The following is a 20294-nucleotide window of genomic DNA, read 5'->3' as shown; positions in this document are numbered from 1 at the left end:
CTAAGCTCTGGAGAGAAGGAATTGTGGGTAGGTAAAAGCAAGAGAATCTGTAAAGGTTCAGTCAGAGTAGGATCAATCTCAGTCATGCAGAACACAATACAAGGATACTGCAATACTTAAGAAGTGCTGTCACCTTGTCCTTTTGGTACTTTTTAAAATCACATACATTTAGATCCAGGATACTGAATTGCCACCATTTATTGTTGACTACCTCATACACCTCCTCTTGCTTCTGCTATTACACCTTACCCAGACTAGATGATCCATAGGTAAATGCTGCTGTTTGTTACAGCTGTGCAACCCTACTGAAGTTAGCAGGATTGAAAGCATTCAATTAAAAGAACAGTTAGTCCAACTTATGCTAATATGATGAGAGTCACATCTGATGTTATATTTTTCTGTCCTACTTCAGGTTTTGGTCTCATATTTCACTGCAGCCAAGCAATCCAAAACCATGATAATGGCAGAAAAAAAACCCACTAAACATTTAAAATCATGAACTGTGGTTCTTTTTATTCTCCTTCTGGGTTTTGGTCCCTGAAGACTCAGACCAGGAGAAAAATTTATTTTTACTTCAGAAGTTAAAATTCTTATAATGTAGCTATGGTTTAGCCATAACAGCATCAAATGCTGCCTGACCTGCAGTAAAATGTTGCAGTTTCTTGACATTGCCTTGAACTCTGTCATATCACAAGTACTGACTCATGGAAATGCCCCTCTCCCAGTCAGTTCCTGTAGGGCAACAATTTCCACACTGTCGTGGTTTAGCCCCAGCCAGCAACTCAGCACCACGCAGCCGCTCGCTCACTCCCCCTACCCCGATGGGATGGGGGAGAGAATCGGAGGAGTAAGAGTGAGAAACACTCCTGGGTTGAGATAAGAACAGTTTAATAATTGAAATAAAGTAAAATAGTAATGCTAATAGTAACAGTATAATAATGATAATAATAATAATGATACACGAAGCAAGTGATGCACAATGCAATTGCTCACCACCCGCCGACCGATACCCAGACAGTTCCCGAGCAGCGATCGCTGCTCCCTGGCCACCCCCCCCAGTTTATATACTGAGCATGACGTCATATGGTATGGAATAGCCCTTTGGTCAGTTTGGATCAACTATTCTGGCTGTGCCCCCTCCCAGTTTCTTGTGCGCCTGGCAGAGCATGGGAAGCTGAAAAAGTCCTTGACTAGCATAAGCAGTACTCAGCAACAACTAAAAACATCAGCATGTTATCAACATTCTTCTCCTACTAAATCCAAAACACAGCACTATGCCTGCTGCTAGGAAGAAAATTAACTCTATCCCAGCCGAAACCAGGACACACACAAAAATTCCTCTCACATCAACAGCTAATCAATGCAACACTTTTCTGAGGTAAAGCTTCATCACTATTCCATAGATAGAAGAATGATATGCTGAGAGATTAAGATTCAAGATCATTCCCCCTCTCCATGCTCCAGATGCAAACTTCAGCAATCTCCCAGCTCCAGGCTGAGTTGTTACCTGGGCAGGCGCTATTTTCCCACTATCTTCTTTACCTGACAACCTGATTTATGTGGAGGGAAAAAGTAGGTAGTCAAGCTTGAAGAATGACAGAGGGATTTCCAGTCAGGTACCCCGTCTGGGGCCCTCTCTGGTAAAGCCTGAGAGCACACTGAGTCATTAAGCTCCCTCTGCTATTTGTCTAAGTCTTCATAGGGATTTGGTGGCACTATGGGGAAGTCAAGCTCCATCTCCAGAGACTGCCAGATCTGCAGCCTGTCCCTTTGACAACTCCAGTCAGAGGGAGACTTTTCTCAACAAGTAATAGCTAAGAGGTACAGTGCTGAAATGAACTGCCTTTTCTCCTGCAGTACCAAGCTATCAGATGGGCATTAACAAGCCAGGTAAAACCAAAAGAGTTTTCAACAGCCCACTTCCAATTAACTAGGCTCCATTTCCCTGACAAAGTTGCACTTTGCAATAGGCCCTAATGACCACTACTCATAGGTCTCAAGCTTGTTTATTGCTTTGTTCTGCTGACTTATTTTAATATAAGAAATAGATGGAAAGATTAAATGTAACTATTGCCATTCAAGAACAGAGCAATAGTCCAGTTTGCTCTGTATCTGGCTTATACAGAATGCTTAAAAATAACTCAAGAAAGAAAGGAAGGGGGGGGATCCACCTCCTTATCCTCTTCAGTGCCATGGCCTTAGCCAGTTTTCTTAGAAAACTCTTTACCTGACCCCACCGGTCACGAGCCAGTATCATGAAATGTGAAGACCAGTGTCATGGTTTAACCCCAGCTGGCAACTAAGCACCATACAGCCACTTGCTCACTCCCCCCGAGGTGGGATGGGGGAGAGAATCACCAGGGTAAAAGTGCGAAAACTCGTGGGCTGAGATAAAGACAAGTTAATAGGTAAAGCAAAGTAAACCAAGAAATTCATTCCCTACTTCCCATCAGCAGGCAGGTGTTCAGTCATTTCCAGGAAAGCAGGACTCCATCATGTGTAATGGTAGCTTGGGAAGACAAACGCCATTACTCTTAACATCCCCTCCCTTCCTTCTTCCTCCCCCAGCTTTATCTGCTGAACATGACGCCATATGGTGTGGGATATCCCTTTGGTCAGTTGGGGTCAGCTGTCCCAGCTGCGTCCCTTCCCAACCTCTTGTGCACCCCCAGCCCACGCACTGGTGGGGTGGGGTGAGAAGCAGAAAAGGCCTTGAGTCTGTGCAAGCACTGCTCCGCACCACTGAAAACATCCCTGTATTATCAACACTGTTTTCAGCACAAATCCAAAACATAGCCCCATACAAGCTACTGTGAAGAAAACTAACTCTAGCCCAGCCAAAACCAGCACAACCAGTAACTGTCAGAGCTGTATAGCTTGGAGTAAGTGCACTTGCTTTCTTGAATAATAACTGTTTACTCTTACCTCCTCCTCTGAAGGCCTGTGGCCTGAAGTCCACCCCCTGCTTCATTTTAAGAAGATACAGCAATAGGGTAGGGATATAGAAGTTTCATATGTAACAGTTGGCCACAGGTAAGTATTTTTCTTTCTTAAAGATGAAGCTCCCCCTCCAGTTTAAGTTTGGATGATCTTTCAGTTTCTCTTGCTGAATTCTCTGCTTGAGTGCCATATGGATCCTATGTCAGTTATTCCTACTGTAAGTATCATACACATCAAGTGGTGTGCATTATCCAAGCGCTAAATAATGAAAATTGCTTACTATTTTCTCAAATGGTTATGACAGAAAATTAAAATTCTGTGTTTCTTGCGGTATATAAACTTTAACAGCATACATATTTTGCACATAAAAAGGTACTAAATTACATGACAGGCAGTACTGTTAAGCAACAGCAATAAGCCTTTTCAAAGACAGTTACTCCCAACTGGTTAGTTTTAGTAAAGGAGGCTCAAATCAAGTATTCTTGAAATTGTGTATTTATACTCGCTATATTTTTTTTTCCAACCAAAAGTAACTCAGACTATATTATGCAGAAACAGTTTGTCTAACAGTAAAAACAGGCTAAGAATTAAAGATACATGTATGCATTAAGAAGACTGATGACACTAAGAATGCATCCCTGCACATATTCTGTAAATAGCACTCTAGAAAAATGAGTAGTTTCATCTACTGCAAAAGGAATATCTACACAAAAAAAATGCCAAAGTTGCACTAGAAACCTTTCACCTGACATAGGCTATTGCTATTCTATTTTTTTTAATTGTCATTCTTCATTATTAATATTTTTCAAATGGGGAAAACTTAATTCACAGGGTCCCATATGTCAGAATTTGGAGTAACTTTTGAGCACCACCTGATGATCTAGGCTTTGTCACAACAGGCAGAAAGAAAGGGTGCTGCTGCTGCTGGCAGTTCAGTAATGCTAAGTGACAACAAGCCTGGGAACGAATACCAACTAGAAGAATTCAAAGAAAAAGCTTGAAAACAGCTTCAGGTGCCAGACAAAGCAGTCTTGCAGAGCATATGCCAACTTCTGATGACTGCATACAATATGCAGGTCCTTCGGTTTCTTAATCAAGTTATTTTCAGCAAAGGGCTATCTATCTTGTCTTTATGTTACCTGCCATGACATGTAAGTTAAAATTCGTAGCTGATTATATGCCCTGAAACCTAATTAAACCAGAGACAAATCTCATCTTTTTCCAATATACTGAAGGCATTTTTTATGACATCAAGATACTATTAAAACCAAAAAAGTTATTTTCTATGGTGGCAATCTCTTAGAAATATGATACCAAACATAACTCTGCTCAAGGTATTGATGATAAGGCCCTAATCAGTTTGACTCCCTTGGTTTAAGTATTTTGGCTTGCCATACAGTGATCCGTTGGGCCCACCATGATTCTTATGCATCATATATATATTCATATACATGTCTCTGTACAGCCATCATTGCTGGTATATACTGGCAATGAATGAACTTGAGTAGCAAAGGATATTTCTTTATCCCAGACACATGGAAAGCTTAGGAAGTATCACTGAAATTATTATTTTCTGAATGAGTTCACTGAAATCCCATGTTTTCAAATATTTCTGACCTTGGTAGGACTATTCCAACTCAGAAGATGCTTTCTATGACACATTTTTCTATGGGACTTTTGGACCAAACATACATGCAGTCTCTTGCTACCAGAGCTTGTATTTCCTGTTCCCAAGGATGATTTTTGACATTAATTTTCTTCAATCTGGAACAAGAGGGCTATTAAATCAGAGAGATAAACAGGTAAAAAACTTTAGCCATACCCAACTATATAGACTTCAGCTATCTCAAGTGTCTATCAATTCTGCTTCGCAGCAATGCTTGCTGTGAAATACTTGTTTACTAATATTTGCAAGACTACAACAGATGTACCAAATCAGCTAGGCTACAGTGAACTTTAAGAAAGGGCAGCTGATTGCTTAATCTAGAGAGATAATTTGTTAGAAACACCGCTAGCTGTTTGCTGGCATGGATATTTTTATAGTCAAGAGGCAATATTCTCTATAGTGACAGCCTTTCCTTTCAGATTTGTGCTTTTGCCCCCCTTCATTCCCCCTGAAATCATGGCAGCTGAAGCTAGACTATGGATTTTTACATACAGGGAGATGTGGCTGCTGATTGCTGTTGGTTTTGCCAAAACTTTTGTGATTTGACTACTTGTATGTAAAATATGTAACAGCAAGAATGCAAAAAGCATTCAGAACCAATGTTTTGAATGCTAGATGTAGACAGAAGGGATCCTGCAGAGGTCAAATGAATCTAGGGATAACTGGGGTACTTTAATGCTTTAGGAAGCTTGACATGTATTGAAGGGCAACAGTTTAGAGTCAACTGTATACATCTCATTGATTTCTTTACGGTTAGGTTTCCACAGCAGCCATTAGTCCTTTTTCTCATTGGCTAATACAACCAACAAATTTTCATGGGCTGTGAGTATATATATATGTGACATACTGTACTTCTCAATGGATTGCATTTCTGTTTGCAAAAAAGAGATGTCTTTTAGCACCTAAAATCCAGCCCATGTAGTTCCATGCTTTTGTAAGAGTCTCACCTGCTTTGTTATGATTGAGTCCTGTTGAGTTGGTGTAGAAAACTACAATCCTGGCCTCAGGAATTTACTATCCAATACAGAAAAAGATACTTTAATCAGTGATAACAAACATCAGGGGAAAATGGAGGAAGAACAATACAGGTGATAATATCAAGCAATTCCAGAAGCTAACAAAATTATTTTTATTTTAGAATTTCCCCATCAAATCTTAATACCTAATATTTTGTTAATCTTTTTTTTTCTGCCATTTCAAAATCAGCCCTGCACCAACTGAGCAATCCTGAACTCACAAGAGTTCCAAAAGTGAATTTTACATTTTAAATGTGCTGTGTTTGTGGATTCTGTCTTGAACCATCCCCCAGGACCTGACACTGACAATATGCAGAATGCCCACCAATTTCCTTAAGCAGTCTTAAGTTGAGCAGTTACTAATACCGAAGGTCCCATGAACACCAGCTGCTTTTGAAAATACATGCATTGTTTATTTTATTTTTGTACCTTCTCATATTCATACATAAAATGATCTAAAGCTCTTCCACTTCTCATTATCAGACCATTTTTGAAATTGTACATTCTCACAGTATCAGAGTACATGTTGTCTCCTTCAGCAAAGTTATCTTTCATGCGATAGAGGTCTGCAGGCATTATTCCCTGAAAGCACACTGCCATCAGCATACTTTTTGTCCTCAAACAAGGAATAGCAAACTGCCATTCTGATTTCCTCTGAGCCATATGCTTCGGCATCTTGAAAGCATCCAAGCCAAGACTTCTTTTGCTTTTCTTGAACCTCTAAAGTGAGTTAACCTCACATTCCCAATCTTAAACTTTGGGATTTTTTATTTCTGACTTTTGTGCAAATTGAGGTTTTTACCTCAAGCAGAAATTATGCTTCCAAAGTTTTGAATATGACCACATTACCCTTCTGCAGTGTGTGTTTATCAAAATAGCTGCTGGTGACACAAGCTGAGAGTGGGGAAACCCCAGGACATGCACCATATGGTGACAGGGACAGCAGCAGAAACAGCAATTACTAATTAAAACAGTTCTTCATGGTTTCAAAATGGGTTTTCTATGAAGTATTAACAACTGCTGGTTAATCCTTCCTTATGACTACTTAATTCTGAAAAACCACATCTCTCTCTCAACTTTGGGAAAAGTTTTTTTTCTCTCCTTCTGCCTTTTTTAACATTTGAAGTATAAGGAGTATTATAGTAACCATGGTATCCTGATGACATAATGGTTACCATGAGAACAAAGCTGAAATAGTGTCATCAGACCCCCTTCTCTCTGCTGTGTGTTGAGTTTTATATTTAATAGAGATGGCCAAACTGCTGCCACCCAGCCTGGCCAATTCTATCCTGCTTCACTTGGGTTTCAAAGCTTTTAAAAGCAAAGCTGCCCTGCGCTGCTGCCTTCCACCTTAGCACAGCTTGGCTTCAGGGCAGCAGTGCCACCAGCTTATAAAATAAGTCTGCATAGCAGCCAGGTAAGAGGATAACTGTGTTGTAGCAGACTTCCCTAAGACAGTGGCATTTGTCATGTCCCTAGGACATACTCCAGTATAGCCTTTGGCCATGTGTAAAGTGGCAGTTCTTTGTCTTCGCTTGCCAGGCAAACCAGATTTTAAATCATGTTTACTTAACTGTGCTAGCAGATTTCTTTGCTAACCTATGCAGGGTCTCTCAATGCATGATTGTCTGTGGTCCAGTCCTGCAATAACCTGTGCCTGGAGAGTGCTTTGTACCCACAAAGGGATCCACTGGCTTCAGGGGGCACTAGCTATGTGCAGAGATGCATCACACCCAGCCTCTGATAGGACAAGAGTGCTGAAGCAGGCACCAGGACTCAAGACAACACTGTGACTCAAGTTGCACATGATTCGTCTTTATGAGTGCTCCTGAGTGCTGGCAATTCAGAAATTAGTTCAGATTCTCTGTTACCGTCAGTCTGACTGCTGTGAACACCAAGTGCTACCCTCCCCTGGGGTGAGCACACCCCGTTGCTACAGGGCAAACAGGCACTGTCAAAACACTGTACCCAGAGGGTAGCTCCAGATAAGCAAAAGCTATTCCCAGTTAATTTACTCAGAGAAGCTCCTCTTTCTTTATTGCAAGAACCGCTGGACATGACTCACTGCATATTGTTTGTTCATTTTCCTATATATATTTCCCAAATGCTATTTTAAGTCGCATTTCTCCCGTATGCTCCTACCAAGTTTACTGCATGAAAACAACCCTCTAATTTTAATTTCATATTTAACCAAAACAAATGTGGCGTGGCTGTGTTCACTTCAATAAAGCTATCTAGATTTATATCATGCATACAGATATAAGAAAACTGGTCAGAGGGGAAGACATAGAGGGTACTACAAAACAAAGGGCCAACTAAGCAGGCAGCATTTCATACAAAGCTCCCTGCATTCTGCCTGTTTAACAAAATGTTTCCACACCAACCCAAGTCAGTTCCTGCAGATGGTTCACGTACATTTCCTTCCTCCTCTAACCAGAATCCACTGCATAGGCTCTTCCTAAAGCTTCTGGCCATGAAGTTTCTACTGTAGCCCCTTTTTAGTACCCGCTACCTGACTCTTTAACCCCACTGTTTCACACAGTTCTTCCTGTTTCCTTGCTTTAACCTTTCACTCCCTTCTTGGAAAATCAGGATACAGAGTCATTGTCAAAGGCAAACTGCAATGATTCCCTCTAAAGCCAAAGAATAATTCAGGTTGGAAGGGACCTCTAGAGGTCATCTTGTCCAATTCCTACTAAAAGCAGGACCAACTTGGTAGTTAAATGAGGTTGCTCAAGGCGTTGTCCAGCTGAATTCTGAGTACCACCAAGTATGGAGATACCACAGTCTCTCTGGGCAGCCTGTGCCAGTTTTTAATCATGCTCACCATGAAAGTAGTCACAATTTCCTCATATCTGGTCAGAACGTAGCTCTTGCTACAACTTAAGAGTGCTTGCCTCCTGTTCTTTTGCTATGCAGAGTCTGATTCTATCTTTATTACTCACTGTTAGGTAGGTGAAGACACCACTGTGATCCTCCCTTTGCCTTCTCTTATCCAGGTTAAAAAAAAACAAAACAAAAACCAACCAACCCTCAGCACTCTCAACCCCTCTTTGCAGCAGCAAAAGCTCTAGCTCCTAACCATCTTAGGGACCCCTCCACTAGACTCTCTCCAGTTTGTTAGTCTCTCTCATGTATAGGGAGACTCAGAACTCCAGATGCAGCTTCACAAGTACCTCACAGAGGGGAGAAATCACTTCCCTCAGCTGCTGCCTATGCTTTTGCTAATATGACCTAGTATGCAGTTGGCCTTCATTGCTGCGAGGGCACACTGCTGATTCAGGTTCAACTTGTCATACACTGGGACTCCCACATCCTTTCCTGCAAAGCCGCTCTCTGGCCAGATGGTCCCCAGCTTGTGCTGTCACATGGGATTACTCTATCAATACAAAAAATACAGTACAAAAATACAAGACTTCGCACAAAAGCACAAAACTTTACATTTGCCTCAGAACATCATCAAGTTTCTGTTGGCCCATTCCTCAGCTTCTTGACATCCCTCTGAAGAGCAGCCCCAATTTGGTTTCATTTGTGAAACGAGGGTATAGTCTGTCCCCTCATGTAGGTCATTGACAATGATGTTAAACAGCAACAGCCCCAGAGGAACATCACTAATAACCAGTCACCAGAAATATCTTGAATTGTTGACTACTATCCTTCAAGCCCTGGAGCTCAGCCAATTTTTCACCCACCTTGTAGCTCAGCTATCATTCCATACCTCCCCAATTGTCTACAAGGATGCTATAGGAGACTAAGTCAAAAGCCTTGCTAATGTCAAGGTAAACAACATCTACTGCTTTCTTCTTGTTCCCTGAACTCAACTTTTCATCATACAAGACAATCAGACTGGTCAGGTATGGTTTGCCTTGGTAAGCCCATTCTTGATGTTCCCAGTCACCATCTTCTCCTTCATGCGCCTAGAAATTGCTTCCAGGCAAATCTCCTTTATAGCCTCCCTAGGAACTGAGGTGGGATCGACCAGCCTGCAGTAACACAAATCTTCCTCCTTGCCCTTTTTGAAGGTGGGCATCACACTTGCCTTTCTCCAGTCACCAGGGACCTCCCCCAGTAGCCACAACCTTTCAAAGATACGAGGAAGCAACTTTGTACTGACATAAACCACTCCCTTAGCACCCTTAGATGACTCTTGTCTGGCCCCATGGACATTTATTTATAGATATCTTTTATATGAAAGGTAAACTTGTAAAAAATACAGCAGACACAGTAGGGCATAGCTCATAGTCAAAATAGACATAACTATATCTGCAATAGTTCAGGATGTTTGGAATAACCTTTTGTAGAACAACCCAACTAAACCTCCATTACTGAAGGACCTGCTCTTGGGAGTTTGAGGATACTTGGACAGAGTAAGTCCATCTCCACCACTTCTTCCTTGCCTTACCTCGGGACTGGAAAGAGATGCGGAGGTATGACCTGACTTTGAGGCCAAATGTAAGCTGGCCCTAATACGGTTTGGAGAAGCCTTAAGGAAATGTGGGTATGTTCATTTTGTATGACCTCACATACCTGATGCAGAACTACTGAGCTGGACTGGAAACGTTTCTCCCATCAGTGTACAACGGACTTCATCATTGCTCTCCACTGTCTCTGGTTGGCCTTCGGGCTCTTTTATTCCATCACCTCTGCATGAGATCTGTCCTGTTTAAAAGAAGACATGGGCTGAAGCAACCAAGAGAGGGAAAAGAAATATAAAAGCCTGCCAGGTTCCACTGGACTCTTCCCACTGGAAGCAGGATTAATCCTTTCCTTACACTGCAAAGTGGGGGGAAGAAAAAAAAAAAAAAAAAGGATGCAGCCCATATGTATCAACATGGCCAGATAAATGCGGCAGGTCTGGCTAATTTGAAGGAACTGAGCCATGCTGGAGCAAGGCCCAGAGCTGCTGCATTATTATGAACTGCTACTTTCCCCTAAGACAATGCAAGTCCACTAGGGACTGTTGGTTTATCTGGTACGTTGTCAGTGGGACCCTCCTCCTCTTTTTAAAAGGAACAACTGAGTGGCGACAAGAAGCGCAAAAGCTGCAGCTGAACAGCTCATTGGTCTTCTGAGGGCATCACCTTGGTGTTTTTTGGAGAGGGCTTTTGCTGCAGAAAGCTGCTCCTACTTTCTCAGCCACAGATCCTCAAAAAACCCCACAGACATTACTCACAATGCCTGTGATTCTACGAGGCTTGCTCTTACATCTGAGGAGAACTGGGCTGGTGTTAAGTTATGGTTGCTAGTGCAGGTGAGCTGTTTTGCTGCAGATGAAACACAGGGAAAGGAAGCAACCTCACCAGTGCACCCCAGGTAACATTTTGACCTCCGTGTGTCTATCTTGTCATAAAACTAAAACCTTCACTGACTTTTTACCTCCAGAAGGTTGATTTGCATTTATGAACCTGAGGTTTAAAAAAATATGTATCTCTCTGTATGAAAGACAGTCCCAGAGAGCAGTCTCAACCCACATCCCTCATCCACTAACAGGAATTTCACCGAAAGAAGCATGTTGTGAGGGCCTGACTGCTCTTTGCTGCAAGCAGTTGGAAGGTCAAAAGGGAAATAAAAACCAAAGTCATTTAGAAACCAGCTGGACTAGATCTTATAATGACTTCCTGAGCCACAAAATCAAATGGACATACAGCATTAACAAGGACACAAATAAGGCAGTGTACCAACTTCAAACGTTACAAGTTCTCATCTATCCCACCTTAACCTTTACACAGGATCCTTTACCTGCTCCAACAGCTGCCTGAGACCCAGCTTAGTGTAAGTGCTTCACTCTCAGCAAGATCAGACTTTAACCCAAATTTCAGCTGTAGCCTCTGCTCCACAATCGTATCAGTGGATGCCCCAAAATTATGTGGTTAGCACCTTCTGAACACTACTTCAAACCTGGCTTATCAGCTGTGCTTCACCCAAAGTTCAACCCTGATCCCAGCTGTAACCCCAAGTCAGCAGCTTCTGCCTGCCTAGCAGAAAGCTAACAGAGAGTAGCTGCTTGACTGATCCCAACATGTTCTCTGCAGCGAGCAGCTGGCAGAGTACAGGGTACCTAAACTCTGCTATTCAAAATCAGTTGGGGTGGATTTGGGCTTTCTTTTCAGCAAAATAATGCGGAGAACCACACAGCAGCAGCACGTGTGGTTTTAATGTCACACCTCCTGCACTTTGGTAAGCCCAAGAAGCAAAATGGTTTCTCAGAGCAAAGCAGAGAAGCCCTGCTGCCTCTCAGCTGTTTACTGCTGCTGGCCCCATCCATCCCCCTGCAAAGCTACTCTCCCCCACAGCAATGAGCAGGAGATGGATGTTACAGTAGCTAGGAGCATTTGGGACTGGGGAGACCTAACTCCCTGGTCCACTGCAGTCTTTCTGAGCTCTAAGAGGAGTTCCCAGCACAGGCTTATTCCAGGTTTTCATGCCACTGAATTTTGGAAGGGAAGGGGATACTGAGCTAGTCCCCCATCAGTAGTAACTGATGAGTCCAGTTTTGCCTCTTACATCAAACTCTGACTCACCCTGCACAGATACCAACTTGCAATTCTCTCTTAATTGGGAAAATCACTAGGATAGTACTCACTGCCAGAATTCTGGGTCATAAAGTCATTCTCTGACTCAGAAGAAGGTTTACAACAGCTGTGGCAGTGATATGTACTGTAGGTGAGTCATGTTGAACTATTAGCACAAACATAAGAACCTTATAAAACAAATACCTAAAGAATTGCACTGCCCCATCTAAATTATCCTCTTACATTTGTTATTCTATAGCAAAGGACTTGATGATGTTTTATTGTGCACTCAGTTTTCAGGAATGCAAAATTTAAAAAATAAAGTTACTAAGACACTTATCATCATACAAATCCCAAGCAGCTTTTTAAATTCAGAGGCTAAAATTTTAGCTGATATAAATTTTCTGGCAGGCATTAAATTCGTGGAGGCATACTGATTTAAAACAGCTCAGACTCTGATTCTAGATTCATGGGACAAAACCCCATGTTTATTGATTATGTAACTGCAAGTGCATATATGTCTCAAGTGCAGCATGCAATGTATCTAACAGCATATAACAGAATATTCCATGCATATACAGAAGTGGAAAATGCCCTGTTCAATTTAAACTATAGAAGAGATTTAGCTAGATAAATACTATTGGGTTTTCCAATCAAGGATTCCAGTAAATAAAATTAAGAAAATATATAAAATATTAAGTAACTTAGAGGAATTGCTGACCTTCAGTGAATGGATACTGAGGTAAGTATACTGGATATGGATACTGACTTAGTAGGCCCCCATTACCGGAACATTGAATCCTTTGACTCTGCAGTAAGTTAGGCTACTAAAACGAACATCACAAATCAAACTCAAGGGTATTCATGCCAAAGCACTGGGAAAACCTGTGGTCTCCAGACAGAGGTTGTGAAGTATGTGTTTAACAAGTTAAAACCTTTTTAGAGATAACTGATCTGAGGAACAAAAGGATTACAAGGCTACCCCACAGTACCAAGTAATCATGGAAAAAACCAAATGGGCTTAAAGCAATCTTTGAGATCCTTTTCTCCCTCCTATTACTTCTGGACAAGAGTCCTAATTCAGGTAATAGGCGCTGGGTTTTTATCAGCATGAAATGGGTTGCCTTTGGTGGAGCAAAGTTGGTTTATAGGGGATGAGGAATCAGCCACAGTGCCTACATATAAGGCTACGGTCATGGCTCTGGTTTGAGAAGGCATCAACCTTCCGCCTTCTGCCCCGAGTCTTTTCACCAAAACTTGAGCTGACGAGAAGCACGCTCTTCATCCACTTCAGCACCAAGCCAACCACACGGGCTAAAGCACTTGCACTAAACCAGAGGGACCCACGTGCTCTAGCCACCTTTAAGATGCAGCCCCGGGAATTCGGGGGCTGAATGGCAGGAACGAACCCCTGCGGAGGGGTAGCTGCGCCTTAAAACGGCCTCTCGGCCCCGTCTGTGAAGGGAGACTGGGCGGGGGCCGCCGGCAGTCTGCGGCCACCGGCTGCCCCCCGCTCGGGAGCCAGCAGCCCGCAGAAGAGGCTGGGGGCCCTGCCCACCCACCTGGGCCCACGGCGGAGCCCCGCCGCGCCCTGGGGCCTCACTGCGGCAGCGGCGGCTCCCGCTCTGCCGGGGGCCGGGGCCGGCTCCCCTCCGGCCGCCGCCGGGCGCTCCCGCTCGCTGCCTGGCTGTTTCATTCATGCTTTCTCCTTCGCCATCTCCCTCTCCGGCTGAGGGGAAACGGGAGCGCGCGTGGGCGGCCGCTGGAAGGCTCCCTGTCAGTCAAGCGGCCGAGCTGAAAAGAAGGCGAGCGAGGGAGAAGGAGGGAGAACAGCTTTCCCGGGGGAGGGGGCGGCTGTTGTCGCTGCCGCTGCCAGCCTCGCAGCCCTTCCCGGGGGGCACCTGCAGAGACGGGGTGGGGGGGAAGGCGGGAGCGGTTTTGCACCACAGACCTTCCCGCCTCGGGGGGAAGGGGAGGGGGGGGCGGCGGCTCCTCTGCTGCCCGCTCATCACCTGTCCCCCCCTCCACGCACACGCACCCCCGCTCAGCGGCGACGGGGGGGCCGGCGGCCGCCCTGTCTGGCGAGAGCGCCGAGCGGAGGGCTGCGTGCCTCCGGCGGGGGGGAGGCAGGGCGCTGTGGCGGTCTGCGCGTACGTGTCTGCCGGGGGCTGCGGGGGCGGCGCGCCGGCGGAGGGGGACCGCCTGCCCCCGCCGCTCGCCGGAGGGCGAGCCCGGTGTGTGTCAATGGGGGTGGGGGGGGTACGTGGGGCGGCGGGTCCCCCGCAGCTCTCCCCGGGGCCGGGGAACTTCCTGATGCCGGGGGGCGCTTCGTAGTCCCGGCGGCAACCGCGCCGCTTGCGGGGGAGAGGGGTGGGGGTGTGAGGGGGCTTTGAGGAGAGGCGCGGGGCAAGTTGTAACGGTTTTAACCGTCGTAACGGTTTGGGAGTGTGGGGGGGGGGGGTGCGGCGCGCGCGCCCCGCAGCGGGCTGAGGCGGGCAGGGCGCTGGGTGGCGGGGAGGGGAGGGGAGGGGAGCGGGCGGCTGCCGGCGGCGGGAGCGGGGGCGCCGGTGCAGTGCGCAGCAGGGCTGGGGGCTCGGCGGGGGAGAGGCGCGGCGTGTGGGGGCCCGCTTCGCCGCGCCGCAGCGGGCGGCTCTGCCTTTGTGCTCCCTCCGCACCTGAGCGCGAGGCTGGGAGGGACGGCGCAGGTGGGGGCGGGCACGGTAGGCAGAGGCGGCGGATCCCCGGAGCCAGGGAGGGGAGGTAAGGCGAGGCTGTGCCGTGCTGCGGCGGCCGCTCCCGGGGCTGCGGGGGACGGCTGCACGCCGGGGGCTGCGCCTTCGGCCGGCGGTGGGGGCGGCGGGCAGGGCAGGTCCCTTGCTTGGCGTCTCCTGCGGCCGCTTTCCCGTCTCGTCCTGCTGCACGGAGAGAGATGCAACAGCAGCAGCCCGGTCCCCCGGGGAAGGACGGTGCTCGGAGGTGGGCGAGCCGCACCAGCCCGGCCGATGCGCGGAGGGGCTGCCGGGCGAGGGGCTGGGGAGGGGGGGAGCCGCCGGCGCTGCGCGCCCGCTCCCGCGGTCTCGGCGCAGCTGCCCGCCAACCTGCGAGGAGCCGCGGGCGGCCGGCAGCCCCCCCGCTCCGCGCCGCTTACGCCCCCGGGGCGCCCGCCGCCCCCCTGCCCGCCGCCAGCCGGTCGCGGGGCCCGGGGCGTGGTGGCGGCGGCGGCGGCGTGCGCAAGGTCGGGTGCTCGCAGTGTGAATTTTCCCCGTTTTCCCCCGCCAAAGAACACGCCAAGGTACGCGAAGCAGACGCTGGTGTACGCGCTTAGCGGATCTCTCTTGGGAAGGAGCGGGAGATTTGGGGGAGGCTGCGCTCAAGCCGGTGTCGTCGGCAGCTAACTACTGGCTGCAGTTAAAATTTTAGCAGCAACAGCTTTGCGATGCTTTCCGGGAATATTGCTGCCTTTGAGCTGATGTGACAGGCAGCCCATGGTACACTGCCACTTTCTACTAGATGGCAGTGCTGAGAGCAGGATAGTTGGCGTTGTAGGCAATAAAGTGTTGGGAAGCTGGAGACTTACGTGCAGCTGGATTTTGGTGAAGCTATGGGTGGAACAGAAGAGAGACCTCACGTGTGCCCTGTGAGCTTATTTGCAATGAAGAGGATTTTTCCAAACTTTACATATGGTTCCCTTGTTATACAATTACATTTTAATGAGACTGTGATTCTTATATTTGGAAAGGAAAAACAAATTTAGTAGGTTAAGCCTTTGTATTACAGCATTATTGACAAAGTTTCGGAGGTTTGGATCCAGCTCCACTGGCTGCCACCTGATTGTCAAAGATTTACAGCCGAGGCTCAGATTCTGTGCTTGTGTTAGAGCAATAAATTCCTGATTCGAAAGAAACGTGGCTTTTTATTTCATGAGCGTTTTATATATTGAGGAAGCATTTTTTTGGTTTGATCACAGTGTTTTGTTAGGCAGTTTGAGATAACTTCTTTGCTGTATAAATATACAGGTAAGGGATCAAGTTCAAATCTTGGCTAGATCCAGAGCTCACGTTGATCTCGGCGAAGTTGTGTGGTACGTGACAAAGTCCTGAATGTTACCGTGTGGAATATCTGAAGTAAAAATTTTCTTTCTGCTTGCCCTACACTTGTTTTCCAATTTGTTCCTTTGGAGTAGCAGAATGTAGTGCTTTTGCCAATGTTTTCATTGATATATTTGAATTAGGGTTGTGTATCTGGAGCCAGGGATTGTTCAGGGTCTCAATATGCATCCATTGAGAGAAAATTTAGCCTGTTAACTTGAATGTGAATAAAATGGACACCAGAACTCTTAGTTTACATTTGCATATAATGAGTCCCAGTGTTTTCAGTAGGTATGTGCAGGAAGGTAAGCACATCATGTTCGCTTGTATAATTAATTTTGTAATAACTGAATAGGCATTTTTCTTTGTAGTATTTTGTTGTTGGGTTTTTTTTACTTCTCGTTTAGCATTATTGTTGTGGTTTAAGGGCTAAGCTTTAAAATGTTTGTCACTCCACTGCAGAGAGTGTTGCCAACTGGATGTCGTGCATGTAAAACTAGAACAAGAGCCTTTAAATAGCAAAACCATCAATTTAATAACAATTTAGTGTGATAAATGGTAGAATACACAAGAATGCAAATCTGAATGATAATAGTATGCATCTTTTGATATTAATATTGATAAAGTACAAAGCAGGAAAGCAAATAAACATATTCAGCTTTTAAGTAGCTCAACTGGTTTGAAATGGAAGACCTGTTTTCTGTTAGGCAGTTTATGCTTAAAAAAAAAAAACAGGGGGGAGGGAAGAAGTTATTTACAAACATTTTTTTTGTTTTCTGGATCTCAAAATTCCATTATGTAGCAGGATGCTTTCCAGTATCTGCTTTCTCAGTATCTGGAAAGGCAGATGTTGCTGCAGCAGGAGCAATTACACTGATTTGAAGCACAGGAGGGGGGAAAAAAAAAAAAAAAAATTCTGCTCTGACTTTCTGCCTCTGCCTAAAAAGATCAGCCATTTAGCTCTGTTTCAGGCTTGTCAACAGAAGACATGAGATGGGGAAATTAAGTTTGTTCAACAAAGGGAATGAAGTTCATGTACAAATTAGGAAATTTCTGTTTCCAGAAAAAAATGAGTAAATTTGTCTAATAGACTATGTTAAAAAAATTCCACTTGCTTGGCTTTACCTCACAATTGTCCACAAACAAACCCTCGTCAAAAGTCTTGTGATTTCCTAGGTTTTCTTGGTTGTTAGTTGCTTAACCAGATCACTTGGTCCTGTGGGATATTGAGTCAAAAGGCAGAAGAGGCAGTGGAGACTTAGAGCCCTGTAGGCTTTAGTAGAAGAGGCTTTCTGAATTGCAGCTTTTTAAAAGGTGCATGACAGACTCCTGCCTTCACTAAAATCACTGAGAATTTTGCTATGGCAGTTCTTTTTCTGTTCGCTTCTTATCCTGTGTAGACCACAGCAAAGTGTGACTGATGGGACACAAGATTCAAGCTATGCTAGGGCATGGGTTCTTGGTTTAAGCTGACGCTTCAAAGAGTTTATTTTTAGTTTTCGGATAAAAAGTGCTTATACCTTAGAGAATATTTGAGACACCCTGCAAACAAAACATGCAAGTGAAAGTTAAGAAATGAAGAGCTGATTGTACTAAGCCATCTGTAGCAGAATAAGGCCAGAAGAGATGCAGAGCATGTGTATGCTACATGTATATGTGCTACCACGTAGTGAGCGAGCCATAATATTCAAGAAAGACAAGTCTTGAATGTCTCTGGAAGGTGACAGGATTTTTTATTTCACTATGGTACTCAGGCACAGTAATTCTTTTTTGGCTCTTTTCAGAATCCTCCCTTAATGGTATGGAACCAACTTGACCTGTGATTTTGAGCAACATTTTAAAGAGCTAGTATGGTAATAATTTGCATGTTAGAAGTCAGATTCGATCTCCTGCGTTGTAAGACTCCTGATTTGTGACCAGCTAGAATTACAGTAAGTGGTTCTGTATGTTCTTGGTTTGTGTCTTTTTTCATCTTAGCCTTTCCTTGCTTACTGATCTGCTGCATGTAACCTGACTCCTAACCTGTTTGGGGCAGGAGCAGCCATTCATAACTTGTTTCAGTGGGGCTCAAATCCCTGTTTGCAGATCTAAGAGACTAATGTAGTAGAAGGTAACAGTCTGACCTTGGTTTAAGGTCAAGGGTAGGTGCCCAAAATATTTAGTATTTTTAAGAGGTAGACCTCTAGCATTAAAAAAAAAAAGTTTCTTGTTTTCTTTGTGATTCCTTGTCATAACTAGCTTCATTCTGTGCTTTACTACTGTGCTTACAGGTATAACAGCTAGTTATAGTGAGATAGTGAGACCTTCTGCATTTTTATAGCAATGCTGACCTGTGGACACAACTGCATGTGTTAACGGGAACTCACTCTTCAGGTATAAGCAACTCAAATTACAGGGAGATTGTGGTCTCCCTTATATAGCATCAGATAAATGCCTTCAGACTAGCCTTGTCAATCACTGCAATATAATAAAGCCATTTAGACCATCTTTTCTAAAAGAATTGAATATGTGACACTGGGTTCAAATAGCAATGAGTGCTAGAAAGACTACCAGCTGCATGTAGTATCTTTTTATACGCATGAATTTTTTAGGATGATACCTATCTTCATAATCCTGTGTGTGCAAACTTGGTATTTCTCGATGTGCCAGAGGTTCAGACAGATTTTGAAAGCTTCAATGAAAAGCTACTAATAGCTGCAGTGTGCAGAGCCTGCTCAGTAGTTTTGCCCACTGTCACACACAGAGCTAACATCACTATCCAAACTGATGTCTGTGTGCATACACCACTTCATCAAACTGCATAAGCTATGACACAGCTAGTCTTACACTGCTTTTTTAAAGCATTCAAATGTTGTAATTCATATATCACTAGAATTGTTCTACTGCTCATTTGTCCACAGATTATGTTTCATTAAAAGTGCTGATGAGTACCCAGGACTCTGAAGACAGCAGTTTTGTGCAAGGTAAGAATGTTCCTTAAAGAAGCTGATGGAGGATAGAGTTCCAGAGTTCCTGGCAGACACTGACAGCATAAGATGGCACCGTAGTCTAGTCTGAAATTGTAAGTCTTAAGGAGGACTGGATGTCCTTGACTTTACAAGAGCTTACTGCACTGAAGAAACTTAATAGTGGGCTAGAGTCTGCTTTCAGGACCTGTGTAGCTGCTTTTTTTTCTGTTCAGTTACACTAATATGACTATGGAGCGACTAGGTTTTCCCTACATGTGAGTATGAACTGAATCCCTCTACACTGGAGGAAGTAATTTTATTTACCCTGGCGAACCTGAGATCTGCACCCATCATTTCTGAACTACTTTGTTTCAAGCATTCCTAGGAAATCTGGGAAATGAATGGTGTAAGCTTTACCGCATGACTGGTTCCAAAGGAGTCTCCATTTTGAAAGCTGCGTGTTCCAAAGATGTTAGTTTCATTTGCAGAAGGCTGGAACCTGCAGTTGACAAAGGTCATTAAATCACTGATGTCATGAAATATGCAAAATATTTCATATGAATGATATCCATACCCATGCAAAGCCTTTTTTATCACTGAGGCTTTTTGCAGTATAGGGTCCTGTCAGTAGGGAACAGGTTACAGGTCAGGAGGCTAGGGCACTAACACTGTGTATTATGCCTTGAAATACATTACACAGTTGTAATTCCAATATTAAATACAAAAATAACACTCTACTTGGCAAATATAAGATTGATAACTGCTCCTGGGGAAAAAAATCAATATTAGTGGATATTTTAGTGGGTAAGTCCAGCAGACGTAGATTTTTTCATTTCAAAAAGTGGAAGAATCTTCAGCTTCCATGTCCTTTCACCTTCATTACACAGTTCTTGTAAGAAGCAGCAAATGCAGAAAGCAATCTTGCAAAGTATGTTTCTATTTATAAGTAGGCAGTGATCAAATCCTGTCATTCGTTCCTGTGTGACCCTGAGAGATGCAGGAGATGGATGTATTTCATTGGGAAATGGAGGTCTAATTTACATGTGGAAATTTGCTAACATTAGTGTACCAAGCTTATTTTCCGCACATGTACACTTCCTAGAGAAGCAGACTGTGAACATGGA

General features: G+C 44.6%; 1 protein-coding gene across 1 annotated transcript in view; it reads right to left on the bottom strand.

Moving 5' to 3' along the window:
* PTPRJ (protein tyrosine phosphatase receptor type J) overlaps positions 1-6297 on the bottom strand; it is a 119582-nt gene extending 113285 nt beyond the window's left edge. The window contains exon 1 of the mRNA XM_075712431.1: positions 6052-6297. Within this exon, the coding sequence (XP_075568546.1) occupies positions 6052-6297 (246 nt within the window). The remainder of the gene's footprint in view (positions 1-6051) is intronic.
* Between the last annotated feature and the right edge of the window lie 13997 nt (positions 6298-20294).

The sequence above is a fragment of the Pelecanus crispus genome, chromosome 6 (assembly GCF_030463565.1).
Source record: "Pelecanus crispus isolate bPelCri1 chromosome 6, bPelCri1.pri, whole genome shotgun sequence".
In the NCBI taxonomy this organism is placed as follows: domain Eukaryota; kingdom Metazoa; phylum Chordata; class Aves; order Pelecaniformes; family Pelecanidae; genus Pelecanus; species Pelecanus crispus.
The sequence above is the reverse complement of the archived record's forward strand: the minus strand, read 5'-3'. Positions and strand labels throughout refer to the sequence as shown.